This window comes from Euleptes europaea, chromosome 5 (genome assembly GCF_029931775.1).
Source record: "Euleptes europaea isolate rEulEur1 chromosome 5, rEulEur1.hap1, whole genome shotgun sequence".
NCBI classification, from domain to species: domain Eukaryota; kingdom Metazoa; phylum Chordata; class Lepidosauria; order Squamata; family Sphaerodactylidae; genus Euleptes; species Euleptes europaea.
The window spans coordinates 51,294,864-51,320,241 of NC_079316.1; the positions used below are offsets into that span (position 1 = coordinate 51,294,864).

The window sequence follows — 25,378 nt, forward strand, 5'->3', positions numbered from 1 at the left end:
AACAAATAAAAATAGACTCTAAAGTTCTGAGAAGGTGGAAGAAATTGTTCTTGCTATAATAGCAAAACATTAATTGTAGGGACAATCAAAACTACACAACAGAAGGTCTATTCAGCCTCAAACTATAAATTTCTCTCTCTTAACAATCTGACGTAGGCAAATGGCCTCTTGGCAGTTTGGGATGGGTGCTTTGTGAAAATATTACTGATATAGCAGAAAAATACCTTCAGGATTTAATTTTCAGAAATCATTAGATTCTTGAGCAAGGTTTGGAAGGAAAGGCTGCGTAAGTGGCATTCTGTTTTAACTAGAGTGAAGGAAAAACCCACTCATGTGTTCCTTTTCTTGCTCAAAGCTGGTTTGGTTTTTCTCTTCCCCCTTCTTATTGAACACTGCCAAATCAAGTTACAAATGACGTATTTCAGGTTTAGATGAAAATCTCAGAACCAATTATTACAAAGTTGTTCCAAGGAAGTCAGGGGGCTTTTTGTAAAACAAGTGCATTTTAGAACTGCGGACACAGTTTACATAAATCAACAATTTGAGTGACTGAAGTATTTGTCCATATTTACTTTCGGTAATCCCTTCAGCTGGAGGATGTCACGGTGTTTTACCAATAATGGCCAGGAGCCCAACATGTATGTAACCAGTTCCATAAGCAAGGAGGCTCTGGAGCTTGTGTTTGTTGAACAGCAGCCCTCCCTGCCACACTGGAAACCGCTATTAAAAAATGAGAGGCATCTCAAAAGCCATTTGTGTCTCTGCTGTCCAAAGAAAACAAAACACCCTAATTGAGAATGGAGAAAGCCTTGGGAATGCTCAAAGCAGACCCCATTCAATGTTTTAGACATTAGGTGTGCGGCACACATCAACGGAGTACCATCTCTCCATGTGCTCCATAGACGACTTGGCACAACTCTTGTGCACTTCACTACATTTTGTTATTTTACCTATGAAATGCTGCCTCTATTTTACTGATGGATACAGCCACAAGCAAGACTTATCACCTGTTGCCAGAAAGCTCAAGTAACTCTCATGGGATTTAATCTGATCACCATTAGATCATTTTCAGATTTAGGACTACGGCAGGCTATAACGGAATTTTAATGCCTGGTGTGTAATCCCACTAAGTCAAACTAGATATGACATGAGTTTACAACCATCTCCCTCCCCCACAATCTTTTTTCCCCCCAACTAAAAGCAGCCTCCTAAGACGAGGACTGAAAGGCTTCTTCACCCTTTCCTCTGAACTTTTCCACCCAAGGCTGCTTTTGTGTTTTTTAAAGTGAGTGAAAGATACCAATTTCTGCGTTTCATGTCCAGCTTGGAATTAAAGCTGTATGCCATCACACTGTAATGCAGGCTGCTGCCCAACACCTATATTCATCGATTCATTAGGTCTGTATAAATGTGTGGCTATATGTTTTAGTACAAAAACCACTACTCAAGTCAAACACACAACTTGCAGAAGAACAAGGTGAGGAAAAGGAGAACAGGAGTTATATGAGAACTGATTTTTTTTTTCACATCAAAGATGAGTTTAGAAAAATCCTTTTTAGCCCTGTATGCCGATAATCCAATTTGCCCATTTGCAGTCATTTGTTGCCATGTTTTAAAATGTTGCGATTGTTCTGCTGGTTTGAAAATAATATGCTTATTATTTACAACTGTATAATCTTTTGATTAAAAATAAAATTAAACTAATGGGCCATTGATCTAAGTTCCTTGACAGGGAACTCCAAAATAGTCCAGAAAATACCAGGTATAAAGCAATAAAGTAAACCTTTATTGTTGAAGTTCTGCCACATTTACTATTAAATGCAACTATTTTCAAGTGTGGGTTACCACATTAGAATCTAAAGGTCCCAGTACCCAATATTAGGTGGCAGCACAATAATTAGTCCACTTTCAGATCTTCAAGTAGCATACTGCGGCTGTACAAGCATCTTCTAAAATCCAATAACGGTGACTCACTTCTTTGAACTCCCATTCCTTATATTATGCCAAGCCTTCACCAATGGTTCTCTGTTCTTCCAGATAAGTTCATTCCCAAATGTTACATACCACCTAAAAGCAACACAAACACAACTGAAATTCCATCATGTGATGCATTATAGATGTAACAAATGTTTACTAGATAAATAATATGAGGCCATTGGCTGAAAATCCATCTCAGCAATACCTTAGTGTCTGTAACACAAGCATAGTTATATTTCTCAGCACTATTTTCAGTATGAAGCAGTGTCACACTGCCATAGCAATATAACATAAAATATATATATATTTAAAAACTTACATGCCAAACAGAGCTCCCCCAAGGTGAGCAGCATGGTCAAAAAACTTCCAACCGAAAACAAGTCCTGCACTGTCCATTGCAATAATGGCTTTTAAAGCCTAGAAGTAAACAAACAACAAGTATAGCATTGGAAGACTCCAGGAGACAACAACATTAACTTTATGTTTCAGCAGATCAAAACCAAGAAAATTACACGACATTCCTCATAAAATATTCTCTTCTGCCATGCATAGGCAATAGCCTTTAAGAACATAAGATTCCTACTGTCTCAGACAAATCTAGTCCAGCATCCGGCCTCACACAGCAGCCAACCAGTTGCCCTGGATGGCCAGGAAACAAGGCACAGAAGCCAAGCCTTTTCCTGATGTTGCCTCCCAGAACTGAAATTCAATGGTTCACTGCCTCTAGTTTAGTTACTGGCCTTTAGTTACCATGGCCAGTATCCATTGATAGACCTATTCTTCATTAATCTGTCTACCCCTTTTTTAAAGACATCTGTGATCATGACCGTCACTACATCTACGGGCAGCAAATTCCACAATTTAATTATTTGTTGAGTGGAGATGTATTTCCCTTTTTTTGTCCTGAACCTACTGCCCACCAACTTCATTGGGTGTCTTGAGTTCTACTATTATGGGAAAAGGCTTTCTCCCTCTGAGGCAAAGGGCATCTTGGAGACAGATGGGTGATTCCGTTCACACTTTCTCTATCCTATGTATAATTTTATAAAGAGTGTAAGGACTGCACTTAGATTTGGACTGCAATCTAGTGTTAACTATAGCATTAGCTTCTACCTCAGATTCAGTGGGCTAAGACAATGATGTCTCTAAGCCTTAGCTCAACACATGTAAAATAGAAGAATTATGGGGGGTGAGGGAAATAACTAGCAACAAGCTGTATCATAATTAGGACAATGGGGCCAAGAGATTGAAAGCCCCCCAACTAACTAAGTGCTAGATGCATGACAAAATATATGCCAATTTTAGCAGATTAAAGAGTTATGTTTTTATTTTGGAAAGCACAGCATTGGCAGCCAAACTGTATCAAAAAATCTACAACTCACTATTGGAATATTAAAACTGTACCAAAGCTGCCATTAGTTAACTTATGAAAGAGCCCCTAATTTTAAACTTTTTCCTCCAATGGTTCTTTTTAAAAAAAAAACAGCATTTTAAAATATTAAATCTCCGATACTAAGATACTGATACTGAGATGGGAGGAGAAATGAGGGAAACATTCAAAAGCAGTAGTAGAAAAGAGCAAGAGTCCAGTAGCACCTTAAAGACTAACAAAAATATTTTCTGGCAGGGTATGAGCTTTCAAAAGCAGTTTATGATCTGGCAAGGGGATCTGCTGTTCATAGTTCAACCTAATGCAGATTGTTACACCCAAAGCAGGGTTATGGATCCTGGCAACATATTTGTTAAACAGCTAGAAATTTCAGAATTCTGCCAACTCAAAAGTGAAATGCCGCAATGTAATGCCAATATACAATGCTCGTTAGTTCACAGAGCACAGTGCAACACTAAATGTGTCTCTTGAACTGAAAAAATAACTAGCAACAAGCTGTATCATAATTAGGGCAAGGGGGCCCTAATAACTCTACAATTGCAGGCAATTTTGGAATACTGATAAAACAAAAGTGTGCTCAGGTAACTGACAGGCAGAAACAGGAAAAGTGGACTCCTACAGGTACTTACATTTCCAGCTGTAAACGTGAATATTGGGAGAAATATTATGGCGAGCTTGGCTTCTGGCATCTTTGTACATACGGCTGCAAGGATCGACATTATTGCACCTGACTAGAATTACATTAAAATACAAGTTAAATTAAGAACATTAACACATAACCATATATTAGTATTTTGCAACATCAGACAAGTATATTAATTTCCTTTTAGATTAGAAATATACCAATTCCCATTCTAGCTCCAAGAAGTCAGAATATATGTAAGAAGAGGAAAGGATGCAGCAGGAGCCAGCTATTCTAGCTTCAAAGTCCCCGAACACAGTAGTATTCCACAGCAGTTTGAAAGGAATTATTTCAATGGAAAAGTTCGAGGCAAATCGCGTAAGAAATCAGAACATCTTTACTCAGATACAAAGCTTCTTTGATCTAAAATGGTCAGGAAGAAATTGCCCTGACCTGGATAGCCCAAGCTAGCCCAATTTCATCAGATATTGGAAGCTAAGCAAGCTAGGCCCTGGTTAGTATTCATATGGGAGACCACCAAGGAATACTAGGGTCATGACTCAAAGGCAGGCAATGGCAAACCACCTCTGAACATTTCTTGCCTTAAAAACCCTATGGGGGGGGTCACCATTAAGTCGACTGCAACTTGACAGCACTTTCCACCACCACCAAGAATGTGTGCAATAACAAAACATTGTCATGAAAACTGTAACAGCAGTTACAACATATCCAACTTATTTGCAACACTGACAAACCCAACTAAGTTTCCAGCTCTGTGCCAGCTTGTAGCCTGACCCTATCCAAGTTTACTTAGTAAGTCCCACCAAGTTCAGTTCAGTCTTAGGTTTGCACAGTACTGATGCCTTGTTTAGGAATAAATCCCCTTGAACTTAGAGGGGCAGAACAGACTAAGCATACACAGGATCAATCGAGCAGTAAAACTGTAACTCTCTGTGACCATTACTTCGGAGATATTTAATTAAAACCAGTGGAACTTGATTCAACATAAGGGTTTGTGGAAGCCTAGGTCATCAATGTAGCTGGCCTAACCAGTTCCTCTTCTTCTGCAACAAAGCCTAAAGAACTAAGCTACATACATTTTAAATTTCCTACAATATTCCTTTAGAAAATAGCTTAAAAGGTATATATTGGAAAGAAAAAAAATTACCTAATTTTTTTTCTAACTAAGTATTTTATTTGATGTTGGGTTGAGTTTACAGAAAAGTCCCCAGATTTAATTAATCTCTCCCGTTGATACCCCCGCCCCCAATATCTCTATTCTGTTTAACACACTATGCTCAGAATACTTTCTGAAAAGCAGGTAGATGAGCTTGAATTCAGAAGTGAGACTCACAGCTCCAAGTGATGGTCCAAACCTTCCTGTGGCCATTTTGCAGACATAACTTACAAATGTGGAAACAACACCTGGAAAATTAAGATGTAGTTAGGAAACACAACATCACTGAGGAACCTAAGGTTCTTGAATATTCCTGTTTTCTGTACTAGCCATCTCTCTCATTTATCCAGCTAAAACTTTTCTAAGGAGAAGCAATTTTTAAAAGAGACAGAGTCCTCTTCCAGATGATTTCAGAAAGTTTATAAGCTACCTCTCCAAAGACCTGCTTTACTAGAATGTATGTACAAGGTGATAAGCATATCCTGCTCCTAAAGTTGCCTCAATTTATCGCATGAAGAATAATGCTTTCCTTTCCCTTATCACCTTACTCTGGGACTTTAAAGAGTGTTCTGAACTTCTACGGCTCCCCTTTCTTTGCTTCTGCATGCAAAACAGGTGTTCTACCACTAAACCAGAGACCCTCCCCGAGATATAATACACACTATTTTCTATATATCAGACACATATAAAGTGATTTTATCAGTGTAAAATTAAACATCTAAATATAACCAAGCTTCTGAGTTTATTACCAGCAGAGAAATATACTGCCATGAACTGCTCAGGTCCCAGAAGAGTGACTATACTGGTTGAGAAGCTCCACAGAACATACATGTTGGCTGCCATGTGCAGAAATGAGAAATGACTAAAGGTAGACAGCACCATGGGAAAGCACAAAACTCCTAGGTAAAAGAGAGGAAATGCTATTAGATCATTTTGTTACTATACCTATTCTTAATTTACAAACTTAGCTGTTGGAGAAAACTTGACAAGAGAAAGTGTAGATGTGTCACACCTGGGTTTCCAAAACTATTAAGTGTTGTCCATCTAAAATAAAAACCGACTAGCATTCCAACTCCTATATGACAGTGGGTGTGGAGTGGAAGAAATATCTCTACGATGTATTTAATAGCAATGGGTGGCCCTCCTGTACAGATAAAAAAACCCCAGGGGATATGACATATGCTTTTGCAAACCTAGGGCAATCCTAGGGTAAAAAGAGACAGATTGTGTATGGATACAGAAAAATTTCTGTTCCAAAAATTTCATGATATCATACACTCTTTAGAAAGAGCAGGGATCAGATGCTGCACTAAAGCTCGACGGATTAGCTACTTTATATTTATTGCAAAATCCTCACATAAAGCACAAATACACTGGCTGCACTTCGCAAGCAAGAACAAGAAATAAGAGATATGCCTTTGCCTTCTTTACAAGCACTTGTCATCACAGCCCACCCCTCCCTTCAGAAAATCTATCCTACTACTTGTGACTGATATCTTGTTACTATTATTTTAAAATAAGAACTAGAATCTTTTCCACAGTATTTTCAGGGCTGTACCCAGAGGTGCTGTCAGGAGTCCCAACCCATAAAAAGGTGTAGGTAACTAGTGTTCCATGGACCTGGAAAGCAATCTATCCAATTTTGAGGTCATGGGTCTCCATCATATCTGCCTTTTCAACTAAAGAATTGTTCATTCAAGAAATGAAGAGTTCTACACTTTCAAGTGTAAAAGGAATACCAAACATGCACAATTCTAACCTGGCCAATACATCATAAGTCAAGGAGACATATTCAAATGTATAAGGTATTCATTTTGAGTGTTAATACCAGTAACTATACCAATACCTCTGTGCAGGTATTATTTTAATCATTGCTGAATTCCTAAGCTGCGTGTATTGCTGAATCCCTTCCCTTGATACCGAATCCACAAATTATACAACCAATGTAAGTGTCAATTAAAAACCAATATAAAACACAATTTACACAAATGTGTATGTTTTAATTACAATACACTTACGAGAAGCCGGATTAGATGTAAAATATGTGACCATTATCCGCTGCATAGCAGGTACCCGCCATAAGCAGAATACTAAGACATTTGCTGCTATAATACCTACAAATTTAAAAAGAGTTTAGCGATAAAGCAGTCAATCAGGAAAATGATTCAGTTTACAATGTATACAGTCTAAGAATTAATTAGTTTTTATAAATACAGCCACCATAAAATGACTATTATTCTATTAAGGCTTTCATGTCTAGATGCACAAAATGCAGAAATATATTTTATTTATGTCTCTTGCAAACCATTATGCATAGATTATAAATAAGAACACCATCTGATTATATTCAGTTTTATATGACAGTTTTAAGAAATTAACCACAAGCTTAGAGATCTGAGTCATGACTGTGATAGAGCCTTGAATTTCCCCCTAATGGCTAGGAAAATACAGGAGGAAAACAAAAAATCAGCTGTCTAAAAAAAATAGAAAGGGAATATCCTGCAGTCATCACTATTTTCTTCTTGGAATGCTAATTTTTCAGTTACGGACTTTATTAAATTTAATGTACACAAAGCTAATAATTTCTGACATTCTAGTAATACATACATCTTTCTAAGCACACAACTGACACCAGCACTAACAACTGTACAAGTGCCCTAGAAAAAGGATTATTCCATCTGAACATATAAGTAATACTCCTCTAGGAGTAATCTGACTGCAATATGCCACCATACCACACAGAAACGTGCAAGTGAAATAAAAGTGTACATAACATTAAATAGGATACAGGCCAGGAGTGTTTGGGGACATCTATGCTAGAACATTCAAGAGCTGAGCTTCTGTTCCCCCTCCTGCTTGAAGGTACTAAAAGCCTAGCCAAAGTCAGAGACGCGAGCCCTTTAGCAAGATCCAAAGGGTTCCTGAGCCTTGGCTCTTAAACCCACAGCTTCCAGCCTGTGGCTGTGAGTTAGCACCCCAGCAGATCTAGGACCAGCCCAGAATTCATGCTGTATGTTTTTGTTTCCTCTTTTTCATTTGTTGAAATTATTTTGGGGGGGTTGTGGCTGGGAGGGAGGAGCTGCTTTGGGTTGAGAGCAGAGACAAAAGCAGCATATGAATCCCAAAATAAATACTTAGAGAAGCAAAATAAACATGTAGGTAGGCAAGATTGCCCTTGGTTTAACAGCCATCCAGTGACATACTGTACCTTTTTGCCATATCTCTCTTCCCGAGAATGTCTAATACTTGTAAGCTAACACAAACCTGACACAGCACGCTGCCCTTCACTCAATGATTTCCACCACAGGTGAATCTGAAAGAGAATGCACAAAAGCATAATCTGGATACCCAAAGTACACAGCACCTCAAGGAATTAAACATACATGTGTTTGAGAGAGAGAGGCATACTGTGTGTCAACACACCATTCAGTTTTCAATGTACAGAAGAATTTAAGGATTTCAGACAATTAATACTCTTGTCCTAGAATTTCCCAAAAATAAAACTATACAAAAATGTTTATTTTGAATGGACGATCACACTGTAGTTCTTATCTAGCTTATTAAAGCACACAAATGCCTAAAGAACAGAAAGTTATTAAATGCTCACATGGAGTGAAAACAAGACAATTCTCTTTTCATTTTTTCTTGTTTTTTAAAAATCAAACATTCTGTGGGTATAAGGCTAAGAGGAAGAGTCAGAGTGGTGTAGTGGTTAAGAAAAGACTCTAATCTAGAGAACAGGGTTAGACTCCCCACTCCTCCACATTAAGCCTGCTGGGTGGCCTTGGGCCAGTCACAGTTCTCTCAGATGGCAAACCACCTCCGAACTTCTCTTGCCTTGAAAACCCTATGAGGTCGCCATAAGTCAGCTATGACTTGACAGCACTTTCCACCACCAAGGCTAAGAGTATGGTTTAAAAAAAAAAAAACCACCCTGCCAGTCCTGATCCTGCACATCAGTTCAGTACTGAGGACTCTTTTTAAGCCACTCAATGTTTTATGCTATTTTTATGCCCTGGCTAGGTTTTAAATTGTTAACAACTTGTGTTTTTATCATACTTTATTTTATTAGCCAGTTGCAGTAGCTTCCATGGAGGTGGCTCAGATGTTTTCTAAATAAACAAACAAACTGCACAATGTAAACTGCGAAGGCAGGAAACATGCTCATGACATATACAAGCACCCTATTACAGTTCCAAGGCCATCTTGGAGACTGCTAATCATCAAAACACAGTAAACACAATGCCATAAATTCAAATAAACATTCTGTTTATGACTTTCACATCCATGCAGCTTTTAGAACCCTTTATACAATACAATATTATACAAAGCTGAAATTATATTCTTTGAGATTCACTAGTAAAGTGAAGGTGCCTTGTCAAGTCCCTGGATATAAGGACATAACTGGGAAAGTGTTAATGAACTTTTCTACAACAATGAACAGATGATTTACCAGTCAGCACAAAGCACCTGTGTTTTAACGCACGATTTCTCAAGAACAGAATTTGTGTTAACATATAGAACAAGTCCCTCATACCTCCCTTCTGATGTCCAGCTCTGTACGTAGCTTCATCCTATCTATCCAGTCTGCTCGAGTATTTTCAAAATATTTCTGGAACTTTGCTTTGAGAGTTTCATATTGCCAAATAGCTGCTGAGCCAAAAGCACAACCTGAAAACTATAAATATAATCAAGGTATGTAATAAGCCAGTAAGATGCATGGGGGAAGTAGGTATAGAATTAAAAACTGCAAACATTCAAGGTTCACAACAGAATCAAAGAAGCAGTTGTGCAGCCTGTATGGCCAACTAAACAGAATGCATATTACCAAAAACATTAAATAGTTCTCTATCTACTGAATTGTTGTTCCGCCCTTTAAGTATGAACTACAACCTCCATAATTGCCAGATACTGTATGATACAAGTGTCCTGTATTTTCCAGAGACTGGATAATTTTGATAAACATCCTTGTACACCATAGTGTTGTAATGGCTCTGCCTGCCAAAATCCAAACTCTGTATAACTAGGAAACCATGTTCTGCATCAAATTATATATTTCTTCTTAATAAAACAGTTGTGTCAGTGATAGATAGCTAATGTTTAACACACTAAAAGCATTATTACCCCAATTGTGAAGAAGAATGGCTTCACAAGCTTCTTCACTGCATGGGAAGTTGTTGGAAAGATTACATCCTCTACCGGAGGAGACAAACCACTTCTCTGTGGTTTGGGACTGGCTTTTGAGTTAGGCCTTTGGAAATCGTTCTTCTGTGCTGGTCTTCTGAATCCATTTCTTTGTTGTGTATACAAAGTAGACCTGACCAGAAAATACATGGCAAACACAAAAGGGCCGCATTTTAAATATTTCTTGCATTTGAAAAATATCATTTTGTCTATCAGACAAAAACAACAATATTCTCAAGCACTCCAAAGATTTCTTTAAGATTTTGCTTTGTCTACCTCTTTAACTTTGGGTGTGTATGTCAGGTTTTTTTTTTTAAGCACTCACAGTTGTCTTAAATGATGACGGTGCTACCAAGGAAATCTTCTGGTTTCAGCTGATACTACAGCACTCTATTTGTCTTAGCACTATTTATCATTATCTTTATCTATACATAGGGTTGATAGGTCTTCACCCCCGGCAGGAGGTTTCTGGGGCAGAGCCAGAGGAGGGTAGGGTTTGGGGAGGGACTTCAATGCCATAGAGTCCAATTGCCAAACCAGCCATTTTCTCCAGGGGAACTGATCTCTATCGGCTGGAGATCAGTTGTAATAACAGTTCTCCGGCTAGTACCTGGTGGTTGGCAGACCTCTCTATACACTTGTAATCCTGCATTTCAAATGATGGTCCTCAGGAAACCTCTATGTTTATAAACAAAGCATACTGTAAAACAGTATGCTGAGCTATACATATTTTGGGGGGGAGAGAGGTGTGGAATCTGAATCCTGACCACAGGCTTGTTTGCTTAAAAACATGACGTCTAGGAAATGCTAGAATCAGAAGAAGGGGGAAGAGCTGCTACTCAGTGGCAGAGCATCTGCTTGGCATGCAGAAGGTCCCAGATTCAATCCCCAGCATCTCCAGTTAAAGGGAATAGGCAAGAAGGTGATGTGAAAGACCTCAGCCTGAGACCCTGGAGAGTTGCCGCTGGTCTGAGTAGAGCAGTGGTTCCCAAACTTTTCGGGCCACCCCCCTCCCTTGGTTCCACAAACTCAACCCCTGCGCCCCCTACCCTATCCAACAACACAGTTGAAGGGGACCCACCTCTAGTGCCTCCCCCAGGTAATCCCACCGCCCCCCAGGGGATGGTACTGCCCACTTTGGGAACCACTGGAGTAGACGATACTGAGTTTGATAGACCAAGGGTCTGATTCGGTATACGGCAGCTTCATGTGTTCATGAATCAATCTTGCTGCAACTAACAATCCGCACGCGGAACACTTATGTCCGCGTTTCTTTTGAAGGCCCCAACCCCGCAGCGTCCCCTATCCCAAGCACTTTCCCCAGAACTCCACCGCCCTCCTCCAGAAGGAAGTGTATCAGCGTACCTACGTGCCCGAATCCCGCTACTCCATAACTCCTGTCTAACCCAAACGCGGGCGCAGCAGGTCCACGCCATCTTCCTTAGCCCCCTAAAATAACCTTTCCGGGTCGCCAAACCTTTCCGGCCGCCATCTTAGAAGCGGCAGCACTGACGCGGCATAAACGCGTCACAGGAAAACGAACGAGCCAATCGCGTTGCCGGCTGCCTTCGGAAAGGTTCCGCGCCGCCGCCTAGAAGGTCTTCCCGTGCGGTCGGCTCCTCTGCTGGCGGGAATCTCGTTGCTCTAGATCCAGAGGGGTTATGGGGACGGGGGGGGGGAGTTGCTTGCGTCTGTCAGGCTCGCGACGGCACCGCGGCCTCGGTCTCTCTGACGCCATGTTGCGGTGATTGTGATTCGCTCGGGTCATCGTGACCCCGTTTCATTAAAACCCCTTTCGTACATGCTCAAAGGTCACGGGAGCCCCGTGGCGCAGGGTGGTCAGCTGCAGTACTGCAGTCCAAAGCTCTGCTCACGACTTGAGTTCGATCCCGACGGAAGTCAGTTTCAGGTAGCCGGCTCAAGGTTGACTCCGCCTTCCATCCTTCCGAGGTCGGTGAAATGAGTACCCAAGGAGGGGGGGGGGGCAAAAACAGCACTATAGAAAGCTGCTTGGGACCCCCAGAAAAATAGATTCAGGGTTGCACTCTGAGTCAACCTGACTCAGTCTGGGCCTTATTAAGAGTACCCACTAGCTGCAGCACAAGACAATTACACAATTGCGGGTAACCTGCAAGTTGTCCACTGGAACAGAACATTCCTGCCAGTACTGCATTGACCTTACATATAAGGTTAAGCACACAGTTCCATGTGTTGAGCTTGTGAAGGGAATGATATACATGAGATGAAGCTTTTGCCTCTAGTCAATGCAGAGATGAATTACGTGAAAAGTTTGTACATGAATTTTGCTGCTGTTGGATTGCACAGAGAACAAACACCCTCCACAGTGCACTATGAAAATACAGTTTGCAAATGGGGTTTGTCTGCTCCTGTTGCAATTTACAGAGATCAAGGTCTTGCTCCCCTTTGCTCCTCCCAAACATAATTTACAGAGATCAAGGTCTTGCTCCCCTTTGCTCCTCCCAAACATAAAGCTTGCAGCTGAGTTTGTCTGTTTCTGCTAGATTGTAGAAATGGAAGGGTAAATAGGCACCACTGTACCAGTATCACAGAGATTAGAAAATCAGTACAGGAGTGAAAATTGTTAACAAAGTGCAACAAAATGTATCATGAAAGCTACAAAATTAACACAACAACCAGGATATGTACATATAAAGATCCACATTCCATTGAAGAACAACAAGGTACAGCAAGCCTGTCAACCTAAGTTGTATGGATTTCTCAAAAGTCTCTGTAAGAGTACTTTCACCATTGTAGACAATGTAGTTCACAACATGCACAGAATGATGCCAAATTTAACAAGGAGGATAAGGCCGTTTCAAATTCTTGGTTGAAAATTCTTCATCAGTCCTTCAGAAATTTATTATTTGTCTACATAGTCTTCACGAAACAAATTCCAGGATTGTCAGCAATTCCCACGTAGGGTAAAGAAAAGTGACTATACTGCTTCACTCTGCCACACTCTTCTTTACGTGGGAACTGCTGACAATCCTGGAATTTGTTTAGTGAAATTTGGCATCATTCTGTGCATGTTGCGAACTACATTGTCTACAATGGTAAAAGTACTCTTACAGAGACTTGAGAAATCCATACAACTTAGGTTGACATGCTTGCTGCACCTTGTTGTTCTTCAATGGATTGTGGATCTTTATATGTTGTTCATATCCTGGTTGTTGTGTTAATTTTGTAGCTTTCATGATAAATTTTGTTGCAGATTGTAGAAATGGGCTGCAAGCATTTAAGCTCCACCTCTTTCCTTGTTGCTGATCTGCTAACGCAGAAAGCTCTTACGTTGCCAGGCAGGCAAGTACTCCTGTAAAAGGCAACATTTATTTATTTTATTGCATTTTTACCCCGCCCTCCCCAACCTAAAGGTTGGGCTCAGAGTGTTGGGAATTACATTTTGAAGATGTCTTTTAAGAGGACAGTTTTTAATATGCAATGGCTGGATGTTAAACTTCATGCTGAGTTCATTCCATGGCTATTATCAGTTGCTGGAGACAAATACAAAGTTTATGTAATATGGGAATTAGAGCTGTGCTGTCTCATGCACAAGAACCATCACACCAGAAGAACCTGAAAATTAAGTCAATAGTCGATTGCAATGTGTTTTGATTCAAAACCATGTGCAAGTTTAATAAAAGAAAAGAGGAGGAAGAGAGAAGCTCTGAAAACATTGAAAAACATGTTCGGGGTGATGAAAAAGGCAAAGAACTACCTGCTAAGCAAACCAGTATGGCTGCTTATGTAATCAAAGACTGTTAGGATGGCAGCTAGTGATGAAGATGTCATTGAACTCTTGCAACAACATCAGCTAGTGATGAAGATGTCATTCCACTACGGTCATTTATGCATGGGTCCTTTCATTCACGTTCTCCCCCGGTCTGTTTTGGTTGTTCCTTGGAGTTATGCATGAGTTTTCCATCCATTAGAGATGGAAAACTCATGCATAACTCGCGGCCACCCCTCGCAAATCCAGGGACTTCCCGTTCCTCTGATAACCTGACTCTTTGATCTCCCCTGAGATCAGCCCTGGTGAAATCTGCATGCATAAGCCAAAGCATGGGACAGGGAAGCCTGGGGCGGGGGGATGAGACGCTTTTCTCCCAGTAAGCACCACTGCCAATTACAAAGCAGTGATTCATGGGGCGGGGACACTAATGCTTCCTGCTTTCTCAGAGTTCTTTCTGAGCAGACTCACAAGAAAGGATTTTAAAATGAGGCTTGGGTCCGTCCCCACCCCCGTTCCTTTTAGACACCTTGGGGGTTTTTTGCTTCAAGAATGCTTTTTAACATGGCACTTGGGTTTCTGGGGGGGAGGGGAGGGAAAATTGATGTTTCTCTCACTGTAAGCACTACCATAGCCAATCATGAAGCAGCATTTCAAGGGGTGGGGACTCAGATGCTTCTTGATTTGGGCTTGCTGACAGCTGGTGCATAGCCATTTTTGGAGTCGCAACAGAAAAGTGTGAGTCCAGTGAGCAACGAACCCCAAGTAAAATTCCCACCCATAAATGACCCCACTGAACATGGAACTGGATCACGTGTTTGCAAAGATGACATTAATTTCCCCTCATTTTTCTGTCTGCAATGTGGGAACAATAAGCCTGGCTACTTTGCAATGTCATGGTGCAAAGGCAGATGATACAGCAATTGTGTCAATGTGGATAGGAACACTGTGTATGCTGCCTTGAATTCCAGGGAATACCAGGAATGAAAACGTGATATAATGCAAGTTGTTGTAAGGATTGCTGAAATAATGTATGTACATTCCGGAGATAAAGATGTGTTAATCTTTTGCAGCCCAAATAAAAAGAGTCTTGTGGCATTTTAAAGACAAACAAGTTTATAGTGGCACAGGCTTTCATGAGCCTACTTCCTAAGTTGCAGGAAGAATTATGTTCAGTTGTCAGAGAGATTTATATAGATTTACAAACAAATAGGGGCATAATTTAAAAAAAAAAGATCAGAAGGCCTGGTTTCCCAGGATGGACAGCCCAATTCTGTGAGCTACCAAGGTGGAGGAGGCCAGCCACCAATGCAACAGCGACAGTGCCGGTACTTTCCTATGGACATTCTGCAGGGACAAATAACAACACATGCCTTTGGTGTGAGCCACAGATGCTGTAGTGAGCACACTGGAGTCCACAGCAACCCCAGCAGCACCCACCAATCAAGCAGCACCCAAGGACATCCTTAGTGGCATACACAGGGGCAGCCAATCATCGCCTGCCAATCTGGCCACCTGGAGGTTAGCAAAAATACCATTACTAGGCTCTCTGAAACAAATATATATTGGAAAAGACAATCTTAATACAACTATATACAACGACAAAAGCAAAATTCACTGTGACAACATACAACAATTGTACCAGAAAATTATACACAATCCTTAAACCCACATATACAACATGTTACAAATGTGCAACAAGAATAATGAGATCCTCAGCGGACCTATCAATGAGTCTCAATTGGACTTCTCCAAACAGTAAGTGTGATGGTAAGTTCTTATAATCATAAGTTCATTTGAAGTTCCATTTTCTTTTTAGAGTGCCTTCACAAAATAAGCCACTGAAGTTAGCAAACAGAAGGTTTCTTCACATGGAAGGCCAGACGGGGCTGACAGGAGTGAATGGAAACGTTTCTCCGGATTGATAATAACCACAAACAGCTAAAATTTAACATGATAAATGGATTCAAAAATTAAACTGACAGAAGGCAGAGACACAAATTCTTTTTGTTGTTGAATTCAACTATGTACAGCTCTAATGCTGCCTTACAAAATAAACCATAAAGGCCAACAACAGCAATCCCAGCATAGTTTCCCTGAGTGAGAACCTACCCCCTCTAACCTATGAAGGTGAGATCACCTCAGGAGGCCCTAAAGTGCAGTCACAGATGGGGAGAGGAGGTGGGACGTGGAAGGGCAAGACGCAGGTTTCATTGACTCAAAAGCGGGGACAGAGTTATAAAACACTCTGAATTTTATTGAGCAGCAAATCTTGTTGCGGTCCAATGAATGGGGTTGCCAGTCCCCTCTGTCTGGAATGGCTCCTGTGTCTGTGAGCTGCTACCAGGGACCGTGGGGAAACAAGCTGAGCTGTCCCAATTGCAGCATGCCTGTGAGTGGGAAGGAATTGCCAGATGGACAGCTGCCCAAGGCAGGAGGCTGCATGAGCTGGGCTGGACCTGGTGACTGTGCAGAGCGATAGGGCCTGCAGTTGTCATCCTCCAAGGCGTCCTCCCTATTCAATCACCACCTGCATGGATGCCAAACAGAAACATGCAGTGATGGCAAAGTCTACAACAACCATGCCTGTGGTTCCTCAGCAAGGTCTGTGGTTCCACTTCCATGGGGGGGGGGCTTCATTTACCGGGGACCCCCCTCCCCCAAGGTGCATGCTGCAGCCATCCAGATGGCACTGGTCCCATAAGGAAGTGCTTGGCAACTGCTCCATCTGCTGCTGCTGCATAGGGGTCCAATCCTGCAAGGCAACAGATGCCATGGTTACTTGGCCAGCAGCTCAGTAGAGCTTAGTAGACAAAGTTGCCAGATCCCCACTGGCCACTGGTGAGGGGGAGATGGGTAGGGTTGCTAGATCCAGTTTGATAAATTCCTGGAGATTTGGGGGTGGTGTCTGGGGAGAACAGGGACCTCAGTGGGTTACAACGCTATAGAGTCCAAAGCATCCATTTTTTCCAGGGCAACTGATCTCTGTAGTCTGGAGAGATGAGCTGTAATTCCAGGAGATCCACAGGCCCCACCTGGAGGCTGGCACCCCTAAGGGCTGCTGGATTCCGGCCCTGTCCACCTGTCAGAGTTTGGTCACCCCTGTCAGAGTTTGCTCACCCCTTCAGTGTGTGTCTCTGGAGATGGGGGTAGCTGTAAGGAATCTGAAATAAGACATGTTAGCCACACAGCATGGACTTTGCTCTCCCCCTTGGGTGTTAGTGCTTACTGCTCCTTCAGTGGTGCTAAATGCGCTCTCTGTGCCTTTGCTGTGCACTCTTAAGTGTGCTCATTAGAGACTGAGTCCCATGTGTGCACCCTACCATCTAACCTATGGTGCATGCTAGCTCAGGTTTATGTAGTGCTAGGGGAACTGTGATTGGGTGCAGAGCAGTGGTTTAGCAGCTGCTGGAGAAGGGTGTGATTGGCTGCTGCTGCTGTTGGCATTCTGTGCAACACCAGGGTTTGTAGGCCAGACTGCAGTTGTGAGAGCACGCTGGTTTTGGCTGGTGTAATTTTCTGCCTGTTCTGGGAGGCTCGTTCCTGAACTGGAGCTGCTTAGGGAGCCAACTATCTTCTCCCACGCCCCCAGGCCTGCCCCTTCCCCTATAAGCACAGCCTTTTGCACTGGCAGTACCCCATATTGTTGCCATGCCGGTGCCCAGCCATGGCACATCACTGATGTGGCACTACACTGGCGCATCTCCAAGGTACCCCACCATAGCAGCATCTCCAAGGTACGGTACCCCACCATAGCATCCCCCTTTCAGGAGTATACTGTCAGTGTGCACTGACACAATGACAGTGTGTTACATCAGGTGACCTGAATAGTCTAGTAAAATCTGTAAAGAGAAACAATTACTTTTTGTAGTGAGTTAACTAAAGTTCCTACTGAGTCCAAGTCTGATAGTACCAAATCTGCACATGAAACCAACTCAGCAGCTTCTTGCTGGAGTCTTCCTTTGATTTTTTTCAGCCAATGTACTGCAGCCTTTAAGGGTTGGTTTGACTCCACTTGGACCATGTTTATTAGAATAGCTTCCTAACAATTTTTCTAACTTCTAAATTTTTCTAATTTCTAAATTTTCTAATTTGTCCCCAGCATTATTTTCCTGAGATGACAACATACATTCTTGTAAGGAAAGCAGTGTTTTGGAAGGGTTTTGATTCTGTACTAACAGGATACATTCTGATTGGTTCTACTCTATTTTGAAACTCCTGGCCAACAAAGTCATGGGAAGCCTTGATTTTTAGCATAAGGGGAAAGGTCCTAAAGCATTACAAAATACTTTTTCTGTTTGCCAGAACTAACCCCTCACAACCTGCTGATGCAGCTCTGCACTAGAACATTGAGGACAGTAAGTATAACATTCTGTTTGTAGGAAATTTGAATCTACATAATATATTTCAGCAAATGTGGTGAATTATTTAAATCTTCTAATTAGATTATTTGGTTCAAAATATATTAGAAATGTGTAAATTAATCTTATGTGAATGCATTAAACATCTAATTCATACTGCATGCCCGAAAAATAACATTTGGCATTATATATCACATAAGAATAACAATTGTTTCCTTTGTTGAATGTTTATTTTCTTGCATAGCTATGAATAATGTACCTTACATATTGTTTGATCTCTATTGCCAGACCATCGACTTTTAGAATAGGCCTCTGGTATCAGCACCTGTGAGGTAAAACTCCTCAAAAACTTGTTATCGAAGAATGGCATCGGCATCTTTTCAGATCTCTTCATTACTTCTGGCTGCTCTGGGTTTTATCATGTTACTTGCTGCCACTGTGTCCAATAGCTGGAAAACCTCCAGTTCAACAAACACAATTATTATCGCAAGTTGGATCTATGAAGGTCTCTGGATGAATTGTGCAGCTACTTCTTTGGGCATGGTTCAGTGTAAGAAATTCTCTTTCTTCCTAAGTATAGACAGTAAGTATACATTTTTTTTCTTTCATAAAATGCTAGACTGTGATTTTTCTTGAACAGACTGAATGTGCAACCTAGATTCTCCAGCATTCAATGGATACATGCATACACATTGCAAAACAGTTTTATATGTAGAACTACAGGACATAACAATAGGACATTCTGTGATTAAATTTGGTGTCAAAATACCCAAGTCTTGTGCGTTACTCATGAGAACATCAGTGTCCCGCAGCTCCTTAATTGGTGGCGATCACTGTGGACCCTTATGAGGTCACTGTGTGGCCTCAATCTTGGCAGGGGGTGTTTGTCACTTTATAGAATAACCCCTTTGTGGAATAACCATGGGATACCAACTAGCGGCACCAGACTTCCATCAATGTCTGGTAGGGTTAGCTTGCTGCACTCTATGCTACCTTTGCACATGTACTGTATTTTTCCGTGTATAAGACAATGATTTTTTTCTAAAAAAAAAAAATGGGGGTCGTCTTATACCTGGAAGCCCGGCCCAAAGATGTTGCCGCTGACCCCCCCATCAGCTGTCGGGCGGGGTGGGTGGCAACTGGTTTGAACGCTGGAAGCCAGTCGGCCAGGGCCACCGGCCTCTTGCTCGCTCTCTTCCCCGCCCATCAGCTGTAGGGCGGGGAAGAGAGCGAGCAACGAAAGAGGCCAATCGCCCTGGCTGGCCGGTGGCTGGCGTTCAAACCAGTTGCCGCCCACCCCGCCCGACAATAGGGGTCATTTTATACAGGGGGGTGTCTTATACACGGAAAATATGGTATGTTTCTTTTGCTATCTGAGAGGTAGGAAAAAATGAACGTTGAAAACACAAATTTTAAAGAAAAGAATGATCTGCACAGCAGTAGTCTCATACAGTCATGAAAGCTCTAGCTGTATATTTGAATATGAAATTAAGCTTTATAACACTGGTCTTAATAAAAGGTATTATGTGGCTTTTGGTTTGGGATTTTGCTTTGGACAACAGGTTTACCTGCAACTTTTCTCCTGCAAAATATGGAAATTATGATAGCAGACAAAACAGCTTCTTAACTGAGAGAAATGGAAAAACCTTCATATAGGTTTCAAGAAAAGTGGTTTCCTTTTCTAGTATACTCTGAGTCAGAAACTGAGTCTGAATAATGCTACACTGAATTCTATATACACACTCTAAAAATAATTAAAGCAACACTTGACATTTTAAATAACCATTATAAAGAAGTTGGTTTGCACTGTTTGTACTAAAGCAATTAGTTTTGCTCTCCTGGTTGAGTAATTTTCTCTGTTATTTGTGGCTGTGAAGTGTTTGTACAATGTAACCTGTAATGAGCCTGACTTTTAAATAAAAATAGAAAAACAAACCGTTGAAAATAGATTGGTCCTGATCTGGCAGTAGCTGTTATTTGGAGTTGAGTGCCCTACTTTTTCTATATGCAACCCTGCTCCTATATCCAGGGTCAAATTCCCTTCCTTTTCTGTTGATCTCATCATGTGTGTGTGTAAAGTGCTGTCAAGTCGCAGCCGATTTATGGTGAACCCTTATGCCGTTTTCAAGGCAAGAGATCATCCAGGTCAGGGTGATTCTCAACATACCTGTCCCTAATACTGGGAAATTAGGATTGCCAATTTTCAAGAAACAGGTTATTCAGATTTTTAAAAACCAAATAGTCAAGCCGGTACTATATGGAGAGGGAAAAGGAAAGGAAGCCTGTGCAACTTAAATTTCCTCCTACCACAAGCTTGTTTTGAAATTACAACTTGGTCATTTTAACTCTTTCACTCCTGATGTGATCCAGCCATTTGAATCTGTTTTAATTCATATTTTCTATATGATAATTCAATTTAGTAAAGAGAGTTCAGCCTATTCCCATTAAGATTTTTTAAAGAACTGTTCACTACATTTTCACTAAAAAAAATGCTTCGTACGTTATAAATAAGCACTTTTCTAGAAATTATAAAATGTACTAATATAAAATGTAGCTTGCTATCGCAATGCACATTTGAACCTTGCATTCTACATGTAGCTTTTTCTGAGCTAGATTTTTCTGAAGAATGGGCTCTGATTATGATCATACTCAAACTACCTTTCCTAATTCTGTTACAAAAAACCACACCTTAATGCCTCATCACAAATATGTATTCCATTATGCAATCCTTACATTTGTTTCATATGCTACCAACACTTGGACTTTTTAAATACTTTTTTGCTACACAATTCTGTCTGAAATTGTTAAGCCTGTAGCATTTCCAGAAATAAGGTTTGCTTTTCCTGAGTGTGGCTGAAAGTGTTTACCATTTAGACAAGATGGCTATTAGCAACATAGTCACTGATTGTATTTTTATGGAACTTAGATACTGTATGATCAAGTTCTATCCATCACCTTAACTCATACAATAAATCAAGAAAATAATCCCAGCATACACTAATAATCTAAGTAAGTCATTATTTCTATCTCTTTTTTCTTATTATACTTTAATCTTTGAGACTTTGTCTCCTTCTCTGATCCTTGTGCTTTATTAAATAAACATATTAATCAAATGCTGTCAGGTTTTTATTTTCCCTTGAAAATTAAAACATGGAGGCTTGACAATACATCAGTTTAGCACGAAATCAATTATCAGTAAATCATTAATATTTACAAAGTAAATATTCTGTAAGACTGTATCAAGTACATGACTCAGTAGTCAGTTCATGGAGTTGCGTCAACACAAGACAGACATTCTACTGAAAGAAGATGCTACTCCTATAAGTAGACTCAGTCTGGTGAAGAGCATCTGTACAGCAAGCAATTGTATATGGCTTGAAGGGTGGGGACTAGGGTTGCCAGGTCCCTCTTCACCACCGGCAGGAGGTTTTTGGGGCAGAGCCTGAGGAGGGTAGGGTTTGGGGAGGGACTTCAATGCCATAGAGTCCAATTGCCGAAGCTGCCATTTTCTCCAGGGGAACTGATCTCTATCGGCTGAAGGTCAGTTGTAATAGCAGGAGATCTCCAGCTAGTACCTGGAGGCTTGGAAATTAGCACAAGATTATGGTACACAAATGCACATAAACAGGTAGTAAATAACAAATGTGTAATAAGTGCTGAAAAACAAGACAAGTGCAGAACATGAAAACTAAGCAACTAAGTATATACAAATTCACAGGTACCGGTAAGTATGAAACAGTCCTTGATATGTATCTGAAGGTAACAGTCCTCTTCTGGATTTCAAGATAATCAATTCCACAGGATATCCAATATCGGTAATACCGATATTGGATATCCTGTGGAATTGATTATCTTGAAATCCAGAAGAGGACTGTTACCTTCAGATACATATCAAGGACTGTTTCATACTTACCTGTGAATTTGTATATACTTAGTTGCTTAGTTTTCATGTTCTGCACTTGTCTTGTTTTTCAGCACTTATTACACATTTGTTATTTACTACCTGTTTATGTGCATTTGTGTACCATAATCCCATGCTAATTTCCAAACCTGTTGGTACAGGCATGGAGGTGCCCTATTTTTTGTTGCTTAGTGCCTGGAGGTTGGCAACCCTAGTGGGGATAGCTGCCAAGGTGAACAATTTAAAGCAGCATTCAGATGGTAGCCATGTTTTATGCTTCAGTTCTTACCTGAATTTTTATGTAGCACAGTCCTCGGTCTCTGACTTAGTTTCCTTTGGGGACCTGTCTATGCAGCCTCTTTTACAGGAAATAGCCACTATATGGATGTTCCTTGAAGTTGTATCCATGTGGTAGTTGCTTCATAGAAGGTACTTTGTGTGTAGCAGACCCTCACTCCATAGATTAGCCATTACCATATGGTATGGTAGTCTGTGCTGCTGCAAAATACTTGCAATATTCAGCTGTTATTTGGCCCCTGCAGACAAGGATTAAATTAGCTATTTCAAGTCAATGTCACAAACAACAAGCTACTTTGATTCTCTGACTTGTCCCTGTGCCTTGTACCCTTCTGTCAAACGGTACTCAAGTTCTCCTGTCCCTGTCCCTGGTGTACATTTGGAGCTGTTCAACATCTTCCTTAATTACTTGGAATGATCCATAGATATCAATAGGTTCAAGAATTACACCAAACCATGAAGGGATTGCAAACACATTTGGACTAAATTGTACGTGACACCCATAATCAGATTCCTGACTTAATTTAGTTGTAAAAAAACAGCTTTGGCGTGATAATGGATGGAAATCTGAATTGGGGCTGCAGTGATGGGAAAAGAGAGGTTTAACTGGTCCCCTCAATGCAGCCTCCCTGATCGAAAATGGCCCTGGGCTGCTTTTAGCCCCTATTAGGAAGAAGACAAAGACATTGTTGCAGAAGGGGGGCAATGTAAATATTAGGTTGAGCTTTCTTCTCCCACTCACATTTCAGCACTAATTATCATTTCATTGCCACCGCTCCAGCATTAAACGCCTTTAAAAGAAACTACAGTCTGTAAAAATGATGTTTACGAGCCTTAGTGCAGGAGATGTGAGGTGGATTTGTGAAACTATCCATGCTAAATAATGGTTTATAGCTTGACCAAGCAATCCCAAGGTGTGTCTCCGCCACAGCAGTTGGCCATGGCATAACTATGGTGCTGCTAATCCACTCCCTGTAGGGTTTTATTACACAGAGGCCAGCAGGAAAAAAGTAAAAAATTTTTTTGTGGATTTCAATGTCTGCAACCATGTCAGCATTCCCAGCAACCATGCCGCCACATTACTTGGAGGTATTGTGGGGAGGGCGCCAGCCCATGCAGCCCTTGGCAGTGGCCAAGCTTTTCGCTGACGGTGCAGTGTTCCACAACATGGCCGTGCGGCAACATCTGCCACCACACTTTGTAGGCGGGCCTATCAGAAGTCCTTGGCAGGACAACAAACAGCCAGAGGAAGCATGGCCAGGCAGGATGTCAGGGGGCACATTGAGAGCGAGCAGGTATGGGAGGCTGCCTTTTGGGGTGCTGCGCTCTCTGGGGCCCTTGGGGAGGGATGACCCAGCAGCCACAGGATGAGCATAGCCCCATTGTCTTTCCACCATTTGTTGGGGTTCACTACCACCACCACACCAGTTTCCCCCCACCCCATTCCCATTCCTGGTCCCATGCTGCACCCACAACAATTGGGAAAAGTTGCCATCTGCTGGGCGGGCTGGTTACAAGGACCAATCCCTGTCAATGTCCCCTCAGTTTGGCGTCCACACAGCCTGGCTGCAGGCACATGGGCAAGGGCCTGTGTGTGTTAAGGGCTGTCAAGTCACTTCCGACTCATGGCGACCCTATGAATCAAAGTCCTCCAAAATGTCCTATCTTTGACAGCCTTGCTCAGATCTTTCAAATTGAAGGCTGTGGCTTCCTTTATTGAGTCAATCCATCTCTTGTTGGCAAGGGCCTAGGGGGAAGGAAGCCGCAAGCTGTTGCACTGTCCACTGCAGCTGCAAGCCCCTGTATGGCCATATGTCACCCTAAGCCAGCCAACACAGGGGGATGCGGGATGGCCGCTGGAACCCCTGCGGGCAGAGAGAAGGGCTTTCCAAAGCCTGCTCCAGGGGGTTTTGTTCTGTTTTTTATACATTTGTTTAGTTCCCCTGAAAGGGGGATGGGACAACAGTGACTTCAGAGCTAGGAATTCCCACATTCTGTGAGTAGTAAATGTCCTGCTTCATCATGATATGGATTTATTCCTGCTGACTAAGGAAATCTACAGAAGCAGAATTTTCTGACTTCCCAGCCACTTTGGGATGTGGAAGGAACTGCACATCTGTATGGATGGCTGATCCCTCCATGGTGGAGTCCCAGGTACCCACCTCAAAAATGGTGGGTGCTTCTAGCTCTGAGGCCCCAGGATGAAATAGAGGTGGCTGGAACCTGGTACACCACCCACAGCAACCATGTTTTTCATTATGATCATCATTTTTGCCAAGGGCACCAGCCAGAGGCCTGACGCACACAATGGCCACGACACTCATCTTGTTTGCTAACAGCCTCTTATGAAGCCCAAACTCTTTCTCTTGCTTTCCACCTTCATTAGCATACCCAAATCGGGCTGAGGTTGCTGGGATCCACTTGGCCCTTCCCGACCTCCGAGGTGTTAGGCACCCCAAAACTTACCAACATTACTTTCCACCGCCAAAAGACAGCTATTCAGTGCAACTGCTGGTGGCAAGGCACTTCTATTGGACGATGCCACTTGCTTCAGCCCCACATGAGTGGAACAGGACAGACAGGGTCCAACTATGTTCCATGAACCCTTAGAGCCCGTTCCAAGTGTCCTCCCAATCATTTGGAATTGTTGGCAAAACCTAGTTCTGTGCTGACCCTTCCCTCTCCTATGTGGCCCCAGCCCCAAGAATCGAACTATTTTTG

The 25,378-nt window shown here is 41.7% G+C and overlaps 2 protein-coding genes across 2 annotated transcripts in view; one reads left to right on the forward strand and one right to left on the reverse strand.

Annotated features, from left to right (window-relative positions):
- Positions 1-1,939: 1,939 nt before the first annotated feature.
- On the reverse strand, positions 1,940-11,870 carry PARL (presenilin associated rhomboid like). The gene is given in 10 exon segments (XM_056849601.1): positions 1,940-2,067; positions 2,297-2,394; positions 3,997-4,098; positions 5,344-5,414; positions 5,916-6,065; positions 7,185-7,280; positions 8,431-8,479; positions 9,704-9,844; positions 10,291-10,483; positions 11,716-11,870. Coding segments are annotated over 10 exon segments (1,152 nt in total). The 3' UTR covers positions 1,940-1,970.
- Positions 11,871-18,822: 6,952 nt separating this feature from the next.
- The window catches only part of LOC130478284 (claudin-10-like), a 30,030-nt gene continuing 23,474 nt past the window's right edge, over positions 18,823-25,378 (forward strand). The window contains exon 1 of the mRNA XM_056850433.1: positions 18,823-19,042. Coding sequence (XP_056706411.1) covers positions 18,823-19,042 — 220 coding nt within the window. The remainder of the gene's footprint in view (positions 19,043-25,378) is intronic.